The sequence below is a fragment of the Triturus cristatus genome, chromosome 1_2 (genome assembly GCF_964204655.1).
Source record: "Triturus cristatus chromosome 1_2, aTriCri1.1, whole genome shotgun sequence".
Taxonomy (NCBI): Eukaryota; Metazoa; Chordata; class Amphibia; order Caudata; family Salamandridae; genus Triturus; species Triturus cristatus.
In genome coordinates this window covers 519,766,010-519,778,029 of record NC_140580.1, presented here as the reverse complement: position 1 = coordinate 519,778,029, position 12,020 = coordinate 519,766,010, and the positions used below count along the sequence as shown (strand labels likewise).

General features: G+C 40.8%; 1 protein-coding gene across 4 annotated transcripts in view; it reads left to right on the top strand.

Annotated features, from left to right (window-relative positions):
- Positions 1-12,020, top strand: part of LOC146867553 (delta-1-pyrroline-5-carboxylate synthase) — a 384,344-nt gene that overhangs the window by 87,158 nt on the left and 285,166 nt on the right. For all 4 annotated transcript variants that reach the window (XM_085606275.1, XM_085606272.1, XM_085606277.1 and 1 more), the window contains exon 5: positions 2,295-2,399. In XM_085606275.1, coding sequence (XP_085462401.1) covers positions 2,295-2,399 — 105 coding nt within the window. The remainder of the gene's footprint in view (positions 1-2,294; positions 2,400-12,020) is intronic.

The window sequence follows — 12,020 nt, the reverse complement described above, 5'->3', positions numbered from 1 at the left end:
GACTTCCAAAGACTTTCCAAGAGGAAAAACAAACTGCAAACATCCGGGCCCAACACCAGATGGCGATCCATGCAAAAGTGTGTAGATCTGCAGCTCTACATGCAAAGAACAGATGCATACTGGTAAGTAGCATATTCCTTAAAAAAACTGCAGATGGTACAAAATGCAGCCGCAAGATTGCTATTTAATTTCCCTAAGAATGAGTCCGTCTCTAAAGAAACCTGGACACTGGTTTCCTGTGGCACATTGTTTCAAGTTCAAAACGCTATGCTTAGATATAAGGCCTTGAATAATACAGGACCAGTGTTTCTTAAAAACCTTTTCTCCTGGCACCATCCTGCCAGACAGCTACGATCCACTGGCGCCAAACTTATGATGGTTTCAAGGATTCACACCTCCAGTTGGGGAGGCCGAAGCATTGCTTATGGCACGGCTAAACTATGGAATACACTTCCAGTAGATAGCAGAGCTGCGAGCTCACTTGACTCTTTTAGAAAGGGTATTAAAATGGTTATTCCAGAATTAGGTCCCACTTCTTGCTGGCATACTTTTAGTTCTCAGTGCCAAGACAACTCCGGGTATTTGTGCGCTCAATAAATTATATAAACCTAACATAACAGTTGTTCATCAGTGTACTACCCCCAAAGTATTGGTCTAATCAAGAGGTGGAACTGAACGCTGAAAGAGGGTTTGCAGTTGGTGTTGAGTGGTGTAGAGGAACGGAGAAGGGCACTGAGGAATTTGATTTGGTCATACCGCTCTGCACCACATTATGTTACTGGAAAGACGCTTTTTGAAATAATGAGGTGTCGCAAACCCCGAACATTGCTGTGTAAAGGAGTGGAGCAAAACACAATGGTTGTGGAGCGTGCCGCGGGCAAAGAGGGTGATTATAAGGTTGGAGATTGGGCTTGTGTATTAAAGGGATGCAAGGTGAAAAAGTGTGAACCCAAAATAATTTCTTGTACTCTCCAAGTAGGAAGAGTGAACAAGTACATACTCTTATTGAGTGATTTGGAATCACAAGAAGGCGGTGAAGGTTCTGCATGGTTTCAAACAGAAGGAACTTATGAGGCAAGAATAAGAAGTTGAAGGGGAATAGTTAATATGAGAACAAATCCATGGCTCTTCGGGATAGAAAAAAGATCAAGTTTCTGAGGAAATTCAATAAGTTCATGTTACACTATTGAGTTATTTTTCATTAGATTTTAGTACAGGGATTTTATATTGGTTTTCATTATTTTGTGGGTTTTTTATTGGTTCTGTTTGTTGCAGTTATGCTTCTCTTTGTCCTTTGTAAATTATATGTATGTACCTTTGTATTATGCATACGCTGTTTTAACATTTCAATATTAATTTTTGGAAAGGTTTTTAACGCTGTTTTTCCCCAGTTATATCTCCAATTGTGTATCTGTGTTATGCACACTTTGTTGTAACTTTTATCCAGATTGATATTAAGGCAGGGAGATGTGTTGCATCTGATGTAATAGAGAAGGGTGGGGAGGCTGGGTTTAGAATGGAAGCTGGTGTGGTGGCAGTTGCAGAAAGTCTCACTCACGGACGGGTGTAATTAAATAAACTCCTTACCTGCTTTGAAGCTCCCTTGGTTGCATAATTTCAGTGTGGTCTCCAAAGTAATGGGGCTTTGGAGGCCAAGTGAGTATAGTCTGATGTATGTTCCAGCTTTCGTGATTGTCTGTAGAAGGGGGGACCAGCTAAAGCATTAATTGATCCAAGGTTGTTGTTGAACCTACGTGTTTTTGCCTTCGTCTTGAGGAGACATGAATGGGCATATTAATGTGCAGACTTTGGCACAAGGGTTGGTATTAACATCCCAGTGATGCAGTTTTTATTTTTGCAGTCCAGTGTTAGGCAGCATTTGTAACAGTGAAATTACAGTACCCGCCAAACAGTGCAACAAGTCCTGGTTTACTGTTTAACAGTTGCATGAGAAGCTTCAAGGAGCATGGCAAAGGAGAGAAAAGACCATATACATTTTGGGGTTTGTATTCTGACATTTGGCGACTTGTCTTTCTGATTGATACTACACAGTAAACTACTGCTTGCCATCTCTGAGTGAGTGAAGAGATGAAATGTACATGATCCATTTGGCTATGATTTAATTTCAAAGTGAATATGAGCAAAAATAACCTGGAGGTTTATAATGCACAGCAAACCAGGTGGAAAGCATTGTGTTTTTTTTTTCCAGGTGTCAATGTGAACATCTTTTAACACAAAAAAAGACCTAAAAAGAATGACTGCTGACATGGTAATGTGCTTTTTGTTTGTTTCAGGCTATACCAGTTTTGGAAGCACGAGCCTGTGCAGCAGCAGGGCAGAGTGGGCTGATGGCGCTATATGAGGCCATGTTTACACAGTACAGCATTTGTGCTGCACAGGTAGGACAATATGTTTGTTCTTTTGTTTTTCAATTACTGTTCTGATTCCTCAGTTTCTGTCGTATTTGCTGCTTATGTGATTCCACAGTAATCCTTGCGAAATCAAAACTGTTCTTTATCGATTCCTTTACTGCTGTGTGGGGTCGCTGTATTAACCCTCATGTTACCTGGTCAGACAGGCCTTCAGATCTTGAAATGCAGAAAGAACATGATGGGGAAATGAAAACTGTGATGGGTGCCAGTATCGATGAGTCTGCTCCTTCCCCAAGCAAACGCTCCAAAACCATCAACCTTCCGTACACATGTGCCTGATGATAGCTGTACGCTGCAAAAACAAGGGCCAATGAGAATGATCCAAGAGGTTGTTGCTCAGTGAGACCCGAGAGAGAGGGAACACAGACCGGAACTGGTTCCCTCTGCCCAATCAAAAAGGGCCAGAATGCAGCCTCGGTGCGGACCTTTGGGGGACCATGGTGAGATCAGTGCATGAGGAGATGGATGTGAGAGGAAAGCTAAATAAGACATCTGCATGCAAGGACTAGTCTGGCAGGGGTGATGATTAGTTTTGACCGCTGGTTCAACTTTAATTCTTCATGTCTGCATATATAAGGAATATACTACCATCTGCTCTACATTAAAAGGATATTGTAAGTTACCCTGGAGCTCGGTGACCTAATAAAGGAACTCGCACCCTTTGGTCTAATTTCTCCATATGGTCATGGAACTCTTTGGTTACTTATAATATCTAGTGTCGAACAGGGGCTACTTTATCCCTTATGTAAATGTCACTATCTATTCCATTTCAGAAGCCTGCTTTCTGGTATGCAACGTAAAACCGATATGCCTGGTCATGCACAGCCCATTGAAGTAAAAAGAGGAGGGGGGGGGTCTTTTTGTCCTTGTAGGTAGGTGTGTGTGTGTGTGTCTGTCTGTCTGTCAATTACTTGCGGCTGCACCCCAGTGCACTGTTAGGTACACCATGCTTCCTCAGTTGGAACCAACCATATACAAATCAGTCTTGACCTTGCTCTAATAGGAACAGTACAGCCATGGTCTTATCTGAGGTGGCATTGTGGTGAAAAAAATGATGAACTGGAATGCGGCCACGAATAATGACTAGTGGCTGATGTTAATTCAAGCATCTCAACCATCACTTTTGTGTTTACTTCAACCTGGAAAATGCTAGCAGAGCAAATTAATCTTTTGCAGGGTTGAAGTCTGCATAATTGCTTTCTGAAGGAGAACATAGTTTACTGCAGTGCATACCTTCTACAGAATTCGTTTATTATTGTTCAAAACCATTATATGCTACCTACATTATGACATGTCATAATTTTAATCTGGATATGGAAAAGCAAAAAACGTTGATTGTTTGGTTGCAAGCCAAAAAACTTTGCAGCTTTGCACACCCGTACAAAGGGTGCAGTTTAATGTGACTGAATAGTTTGTGTATTCTCTTCATTTTAGTAGGTGGACAGGAGGTTATTATTTGTTTTCCTGCACAGTTTCTTGTCCGTTTTCTTTGAAACCACTCTAGTTCACCAGGGACTTGAACCTCAACCTTATTATGTGTGTCACAGGTTGATTTGTGGCAATTTGCTTTATTCCGCTTTTTACTGGTATTGTGCAATGTTTAGCCATGAAAAGAAGTACCGCATAAGTGACCTTAAAAGACTCATTTCTTTTTCCAACAAAGGGAAATACAGTGCCGTACACATTCTGGACCACATCCAGGATCATTTGTGCTAGGCATATAAAGCAATTGCTTTGCCAACTGTTTTTCTGCTCCGGTTCATTTAGATAGTGGGATGTTAGTTGTTGGAGGAATGTACAGGGATGGCATTTGTTGAAAGGCGATCCATAGGAAATTACTGTGAACAAGATGTATTTATTTTTTGCTGCAGCATTAGTTATTCTTGTGAATGTCTTCATTAGCCAAAACTACTTTAATTTGCTGTTTGCCTTTGAGAAATGTAGAGTATGTTGTTGCATCTTTTATTGTGTACTCTGGTATTCACTGTACCTAATGTAAACTGATGTGAACATTATGTAATACCTGTTGGCCAATACATGCTGAGTTCAAAGGTATGCCTTTCCCGGAAAGGAACGGGTCCATGTTTTTTATTTGAGGAGGCTTGTTGAATCAATATGCTTATGAATAGGTTGTGTGTGTGTATATGTATTTCCTACCTAATGTAAAAAAAGATATTTGGATTGTCAATGTTATCTCCTTGTCCAACTTCTTATTGCCAATGCCTAGAACCTATAGCTAATAATATCTCCGGTCTTTCTTGGTGCATATTTTATTTTTGCAGATTTCACTGGGGGGGGGATGTTCTTTACTTGTCCAGATCCCAATATCGTCTCCTTAGTCCTTTATCTTCTTATTCGTTACTTCGACCCTGGTTGGCTAGCATTAAAGTCACTGTGCCCTCTAGATTGCGTAATGGTCTGGATGGGTCTTATTGTTAGGCCACAGGAATTGCTCACTTTGGGACTGACATTAGGCCTTTCTAAAGCCAAATTTCTACGTATGTGTAGGCTACATGTACCAAGTACACCTGTGCCTAGTCTCAATTAGTTCGCTGCGTCCTCTTTTTCCTGGCTAGAGACAGAAGAACTATTTCTCTTGCCAAGAATAGGAGATGGTGGACTTTACTTTGAAATACCAGAGTCTGCCAAGACTGATCCAGTGTGACGTGTTGGACAAGGGTAAGTGATTGCAAAGAGTGTTGTGGACAATTCTTCTGGTCCTTTGTGGATGCTTTTACTGTCTTGGATCTGAGTAGTCATTGTGAGTGAAACTCCTACCCGCTGGCCAGGGATGTCTTTGCCTGTGCTATACCCCATACCTTGAGCAGGCTTTGGTGAAACTCTTTATCAAACGATCCTGATTTCATTTCAGTAGAATGTGATTCAAACATTGCAGGGTATTTACAAAACTTCATACACAGAGTCAAAGCAATCTTTGTTGTTCTTCGTCCTGATGATGATGATCAGTGTTCCTGTATGACATCCGCTATTCTAAGCCATCATCATCTCATCCTCTTTCATCTTGCAAAAAGCAGCTCTTGGTGGTTAAGAAGATACCTCGTACTGCATCAGATCCTCCCTTGGCATCTGCATCGATATTACTCCTGCTTTCCGGTTTCCCTTCTTCTAGGCTTTTCAAGACATTTACATATTGCACCATCACCTAGAAGATTGAGAGGTTCAGGGTGAGGGGCAAGAAATTATTGTTATACTCTCTTTTGTTATTTTGTTTCACCAAGCTGTAGACTCCAAGTATGATTGTAGTACATACATAAGTATAGGGAATTATAAGTCCACAAGATCAATTGCACTTTTCCTCAAGAGATTGCTTCTTTCACCTGAGTCTGGAGTATGATTAAACATACACCACTAATCGGTTAAAAAGAAAAATCGGGGATACATTTTAAGATAGAGTTTAAAAGTAAGGGATAGACTCTTATATTGGTGGTCAAGAGGCAACAGGAGAAATCAAAGGAGATGACGAAGCTGAGCAAGATGGTGAAAACGCTAGAAAAACACCCGTAGTAGTGAGCTGGGGAAGAGTGAGGAGTTGCAAAAAGATGCATCTCTAGCCTGTATCCAGCAATTTTGCCTGTTACTTTGACTTCAGGGCTTATCATTAGGTCATCCACTATCACACATTCCAAGTTAATGTCAATTTTATAAGATGGGCGGTTATTGGACTTTGGGACAGCACTAAAAATTATCCCATCCCACTCGCTTTGGAATGTTTGGGTTATCCGCTCTTCTCCTTTAAGATGAATAACAGCCATTTCTGATTCTGCCATCTTCTACTTGAATAATGTTGCCCCTTCAAGAAGCTTTTTATGCCCAAGAGGACCACACTTCATCACAATAGTTGCTTAGCCTGTAATGAACCTAATACTACTAATTAGTTACTTGTCGGTTATATTTGGACTACAGTCATAATTCCGACATGTTGAAGTTATGTCACCCGTGAGTGAGCTCTTCCACATCTAAAATGGGAGTCTGAGGCACCTGGATACGCCCTGTACAGGCCTCTTGGCAAAAGAAAAGCGCAAAACATATAGTTAAATTGTACTAATTTAAACCTTACTTCTCTCTATAATCTCGCAATATGTTTGAGCGCAGAAACTCCTCACAGGGACAGATTCCTTACTTGGGCAGATTCCCACTGTGTTCTTAGATCAACCGGTTGAACCAGGGTCGTCACTCTAATCGCCTTATGTAATTGAATCACTAATTTGTTGTCACTGACCATTGACAGGCATCCACAATGTGGCAAAGATGTCTCCAACACATATATTGAGGGATGTACTTCGCAGAGAACAAACCCATTTTTATGTAAATGGTCAATGTTTAGGTAGGATTTTCTTTCATCTTATAACCAAGATGTTTTCCCAAAATATTGCCATGGAGGTTTAACAGTAAGAGTGGTTGGTATAATTCTGCATATTGTGGCTTGTGTTGGAATTTGGGAAATACCCCGACATGGGAAATAAAATTATTTAATGGCACACACTTGTACCTCAATACAGTATCCTCTTCACTCTGCTACTTTTCCGCATCCTCAATTGATCCCTCCCATGTTACTGCTCGTTGTCACAAGTCCACTCTTGTAATGCTGACTCCTTCCCACCCCAACTATCTCCATAACTAAATTAACTCTATGGTGAAAGTTTACAAATTGAGAAAGGCCACAAGTTTAAAAGTGGTAAACATAAAGTGCGAAGTGTAATGTTTTCTTCCCTAACATTAGCATATTTGAAATGTCTTTTTAAATGTTTAATCTTTTTGTGGAGGCTTTGCTTTTTTCAGATTTCCGATTCTTTTTTCTCTTTAGTTTTTGAACTTTTAGGACTCGTTTCATTCAAACTTTAGACACAATACCAAAGTTAACAAAACACCAGACGTAATTCCAGGTTACCTCAAATGAATATAAATAGCTTTTCTTTTCTCTTTAATACCAGTGCTTTGACGTGTTCTGTAGTCTGCTTCTGTCACTTCTAAATTCCTTCTACTCAAACCACACCTTCACCCCGCCCTGGAGCATTTTCTCCATCTTTGTCCTCAAGGCAGGTGCATATTCCACTCCGTATGTGGAGGAAATACAATAGTCCAAAACACCTGTAAACCTAGAAAGGAGCCCTCTTTGTCATAATAGAGGCATTCGATGTAGGTGCATTATCATTCTGTATCAGCCACCTTACTCCAACCTCACAATCGGCAGCAGATGTGTTCTGTTAGCTGTCTCCTTCGTAAGTAACCCCCATGCCCACCCATGAACATACCCACCCTGACTGTGACAACTTTGCAGCTTGATTCTCCTTGAACAGGAGTTGTTAGACATGCTTAATACCCTCGTCATGCTTCCCTTTGAACTCCTACTTTCCACCCCACTCCATACAGTCTGTTCAATTTCACTCCTTTCCAACTTCATACCCCACCATCCTCTGTTCAGTCTGGCTCATTCTGCCTTTAAATCATTAAAACCACAAGCCCTCTGCTCCTGAATCCTAAGTTGCTTTTCTTTATTTCAGCCAGTTTCTTCCCTCCGACTGTTACCAGGCATGCTTTAAATATATAACTTTCTATGCCTGCTAAAAAGGAAACAGTCAGCCCCTCCTCTCTGTCCGCTTACCATTTTTCCCTGTGCCAGTCTCCATTGCAGCAACTATGGGGGAATTGCAGCTTAACTGTCTCACTATTTATTGATCGATTTTTATAGAGATATCCCTTGCACAAGTCCAGTTTTTTCACATCTGCGCACCACAGCTCCACTCTACTATACTCATTCTTAGCTACAGCATTCAATTCAGTTGTCATAAATACCAAGCTATGCTGCAGCTTGTTACCTCACTTGCTTTGCTGCTGCATCGTTAGTGTTTTGCGGCATATTTCTTGCAATTTATAGTTTTCTATTCCCTGCAACTCCTCCCTTTTTCCCACCTTACTACCACATACTTTGTATGTGTTGTCTCTCTTGGATCTACACCATCGCTTTCAGCTTCATTATCTTCTTTGGTTTCTCCTGTTGTCTCTTAACCACTGCGTTAAAGGTTTTTCCCTTACCATTAAACATTAGCCTAAAACAAAACTCCTACTGCTTCAGTGATCAGACACTGTGCCACCATACAATCTCTTATGCTCAACATAATTGACACTTGGATGATTTTAAATTCATGCATTCACTACTGCTAGAAGAATGGCCTACTTGGTTGACTTTTCTCTGATTTACCCAAACCACTCTCTGCCAGCAGTTTGGTTCCAGTGACGTAATATCAGGAATATCTGTCCACACGACCTCTTCTAGATTACCTTTTTTGCAAACTATCACTTTATAGACGAGTAAGCATGACTCCTGCAACAGTTTACCAGTTTAACTACTGCAGTTCCCTCTCCCATGTATTGAAAAAATGTTTGTATTGCAGCATAAACACTACTGGCTTTACCGTCTGATACACTCCACAGTCTTACTTGGCAAAAGCATGTAAGCTACCTCTCAACAAAGCACATGGCCAGTGATATGTTTTCACCCTAGTACTGTACTCATTCTCTATAGTAGGTATCTCAAAGGTGTCCTAATTGGAGAAAAAATAATAGAAGGGGTATATTACTAGTCAAAATCTGTTGCCTGTATACAAACCGAAGCCCCTTTTTCCTAATTATTGTCTTTCAAACTGCTCAGATCCTTCTTATTTAAAAAGGATAGCCTTAACCTCTTTATGTATAGTGCACTTCTGACATTCGATTTCTGTTAATAATTTGTTACTCCTAAGCAGTGTAATGGTGTTCATTGTACCAACCTTGTAAATATGAAAGACTGAGTTTGTCGTGCTATTAAGTGAGCTCATGACCTGCAGAGATTAGTGGTCGGTAATAGATTCTGACCAACTTTCAACTCTGAGCCACCTCTGATTCCAAATGTGCCATCGAAATCCAACCCTTAGTCTCAGACACAGTGAGCTAAATGTCATATTCCTGCACCATGACTCTGGAAGGCTATACAACACTTTGCATTTCTGAACATTAACTTATGAGTTTGTGTAATCTAAACATGTTGTACAGCATGGTCCTGTCTCAGTTTTACCACTCGCAGTCGTAATTCATCATCTTATAACCATGTAACGACCTCTGATTAAGTTTTTGAGCACCGCCACAAGAGGCACCTCTTATTTAAGGCTTCCCTTTCATTAAACTCAAAAACATGTGCCAGGCTGCTACGTTGGCGTCCATCCATAGCTTCTTCAGGCACTACTGCCTTGACTCTCGGGCCTGCAGGGGTAAGCCCTTTTGCCTGCAGGATTTCCTGTTGTGATATCCACTCCCTAAACCCTCCACTTTTTGGGAGGTACTATCTTTGTATCAATTGCAAAGGTAATAAATTTGCAGTTAGAAAAATCCATCAGAAGGACAATTTACCTACCTTAAGTGTTACTGTGTTTGGATGATCTTCTAGCTGCACATTTTTCACCACCCTTTCTCCTCCTCCTTGTTTTGTGGGCGGCCTTCTAGGCAGTAATAAGGCTCCATGTTAAGGTGTGCACACAGTTAGTTTTGAATCTGTTTGATGCACTGTATCCAAGGGCACGGAAGAGTTGAAATTTAACCTGAAGTCCACACACACGGGTGTTGCCAGAGTACAGTTCCGGGCTGTCGGTTCCAGAGGCGGGAGAAGGCCGACATGAGGTATTATCGTACCACCTACCACTGTGTGGGAGCAATTACTAGAAGACCTCCAGCTGTTGAAGAGGAATTCAAAAGGTAACTAACATGTGACTCGATAGATTATCCACCAGAAAAAGCGTGACCAGAGGTAAGTAACTTATTCATTAGAATCATGTAGGAGACTGGAACACGCTGCTCTGTTATCGTGAATCACTCTGACATTGTTACACCGAAGTTGTACAAAAAGAGTGGATATTAGTGTGTTTTAGTAACTGATTAGAAAGTGGATTGTTTCTCTTTGGCTGCGGCGGAACGAGCAGGAATTTTCTAACCAGGTATACTGCCAAATAGTGAACTGGTTTGTTGAAAGCAGGCCAGTGTTGGATACGAGTAATATTTACTTACATTCCGATAATAAGGTGTTTCCCAGCTAAAATATGCTAGTAGTTTGCCTGCAAGTGCACTGTAATGATTTGATTATCTTATCCAAAGTCTCTTAATTGCCTTTTTATGTCTTCTGCAGTACAGCATGTCCTGGTTATAAAAGGCATGGTGTGATCAAGTCTCTCTACTTGGAAAAGTAAATCTGAGCAGAGTACCTATTTCTCTTATCTCGCATTTGCTTCAGAACTTGTTTTTATCTGCTGTTGATAGTACTCGTATTTAGTTGATCGTGATCACTGTTATAAGAGCGAGAATGTTTTGCTAAATGTTTTCAAAGTTCATTCGTCTTTTATGAGCGACAGAGTAAATTAAAATCTTTGAACAGGCACATTGAGTTATTTCTGCAACAGTAATTAGTTCAAGAAGCTGTAGCTCCTGAACAGTGACTGCAGCATATATCATGGGGCACCAATATCGTAGGCAGAATATCAAGGGACAGAATATCAACAGGTTAGTCTATACTTTCCATACCTAACTCCACGTCTATGAACTTTGATGAGATATATATTTATTTTGGGTCAAGGTGCGTAGTATCTCCCTCTGTGCCTTTACCTTTCAATATTTTGCCCAGCGGTATTTTGTCCACGATAATAGTGTGCCTCGATATTCTTGTACTCACTATTCCAGAATACCATCATCAAGGATCATTTGGAGTCCTATACAATCTGTAGTATTAAAAAAAACTAGAATAAAATTATGTTATGCATTTTGCTAATTGGGGTCCCTTTAAGATTGGGGGGGTTGCGTTGACTGTTATGCCAATTCTTCAAAGTGAGCATGATGTCCACATTTCCTGGACTGTAGTAGTTTTGTACAAATCACCAGGTGGGCGGTGGCTTTAAGAATGATTTGTCCAATCATTTATTTAAACCTGGTTTATAGTTGATGGTTTATTAAATCTCTGGACCAACTTGGATGATCCTAAAATGTAATTTCACTTAGACTATTCATTAGCACTAGGACTTCAGCAGTATTGCAATGAGTGAGGAAAAAACGTAGATAAGACTAGGTCCAGTCACTTTCATGGACCAGTCTTGAACTCCTTGCTTGCTGGCTTGGTTGGCCTTCACTTTGAGTTAGATGTACCCCAAACGACTGTCAATCTTTCAAATACAGGAGGCGCACTCTGGGCCTAGTTAAGAGGTCTTTGGACTGTCCCACCCCGGAGGCTCTTGGTGAATCCTTTCTATTGCTTCCTTGTCTGCGTCACCAAATCTGGGTCCTTCTTCCCCTGGAATGGAGTAAAATGCATGTACTTTAGGAATAAGACCAACTCTGATACTAAACAGTGCAGCTACTACTTTCTGCCTTCGCCTGCTGTACACACTGGATGCCTGTTTCCATGAGCAATCGTGTGCTACCATCAGTCGAGCAATAATTGGCTCACACATCCACTATAGTGGCAACTTACTGTTGGTTGATCAAGACAAAGTATGCAATAGGTTGCTGCAAATCCAAAATCGTGCAGCAAAAGTAGTGTCGGGGATAGACAAA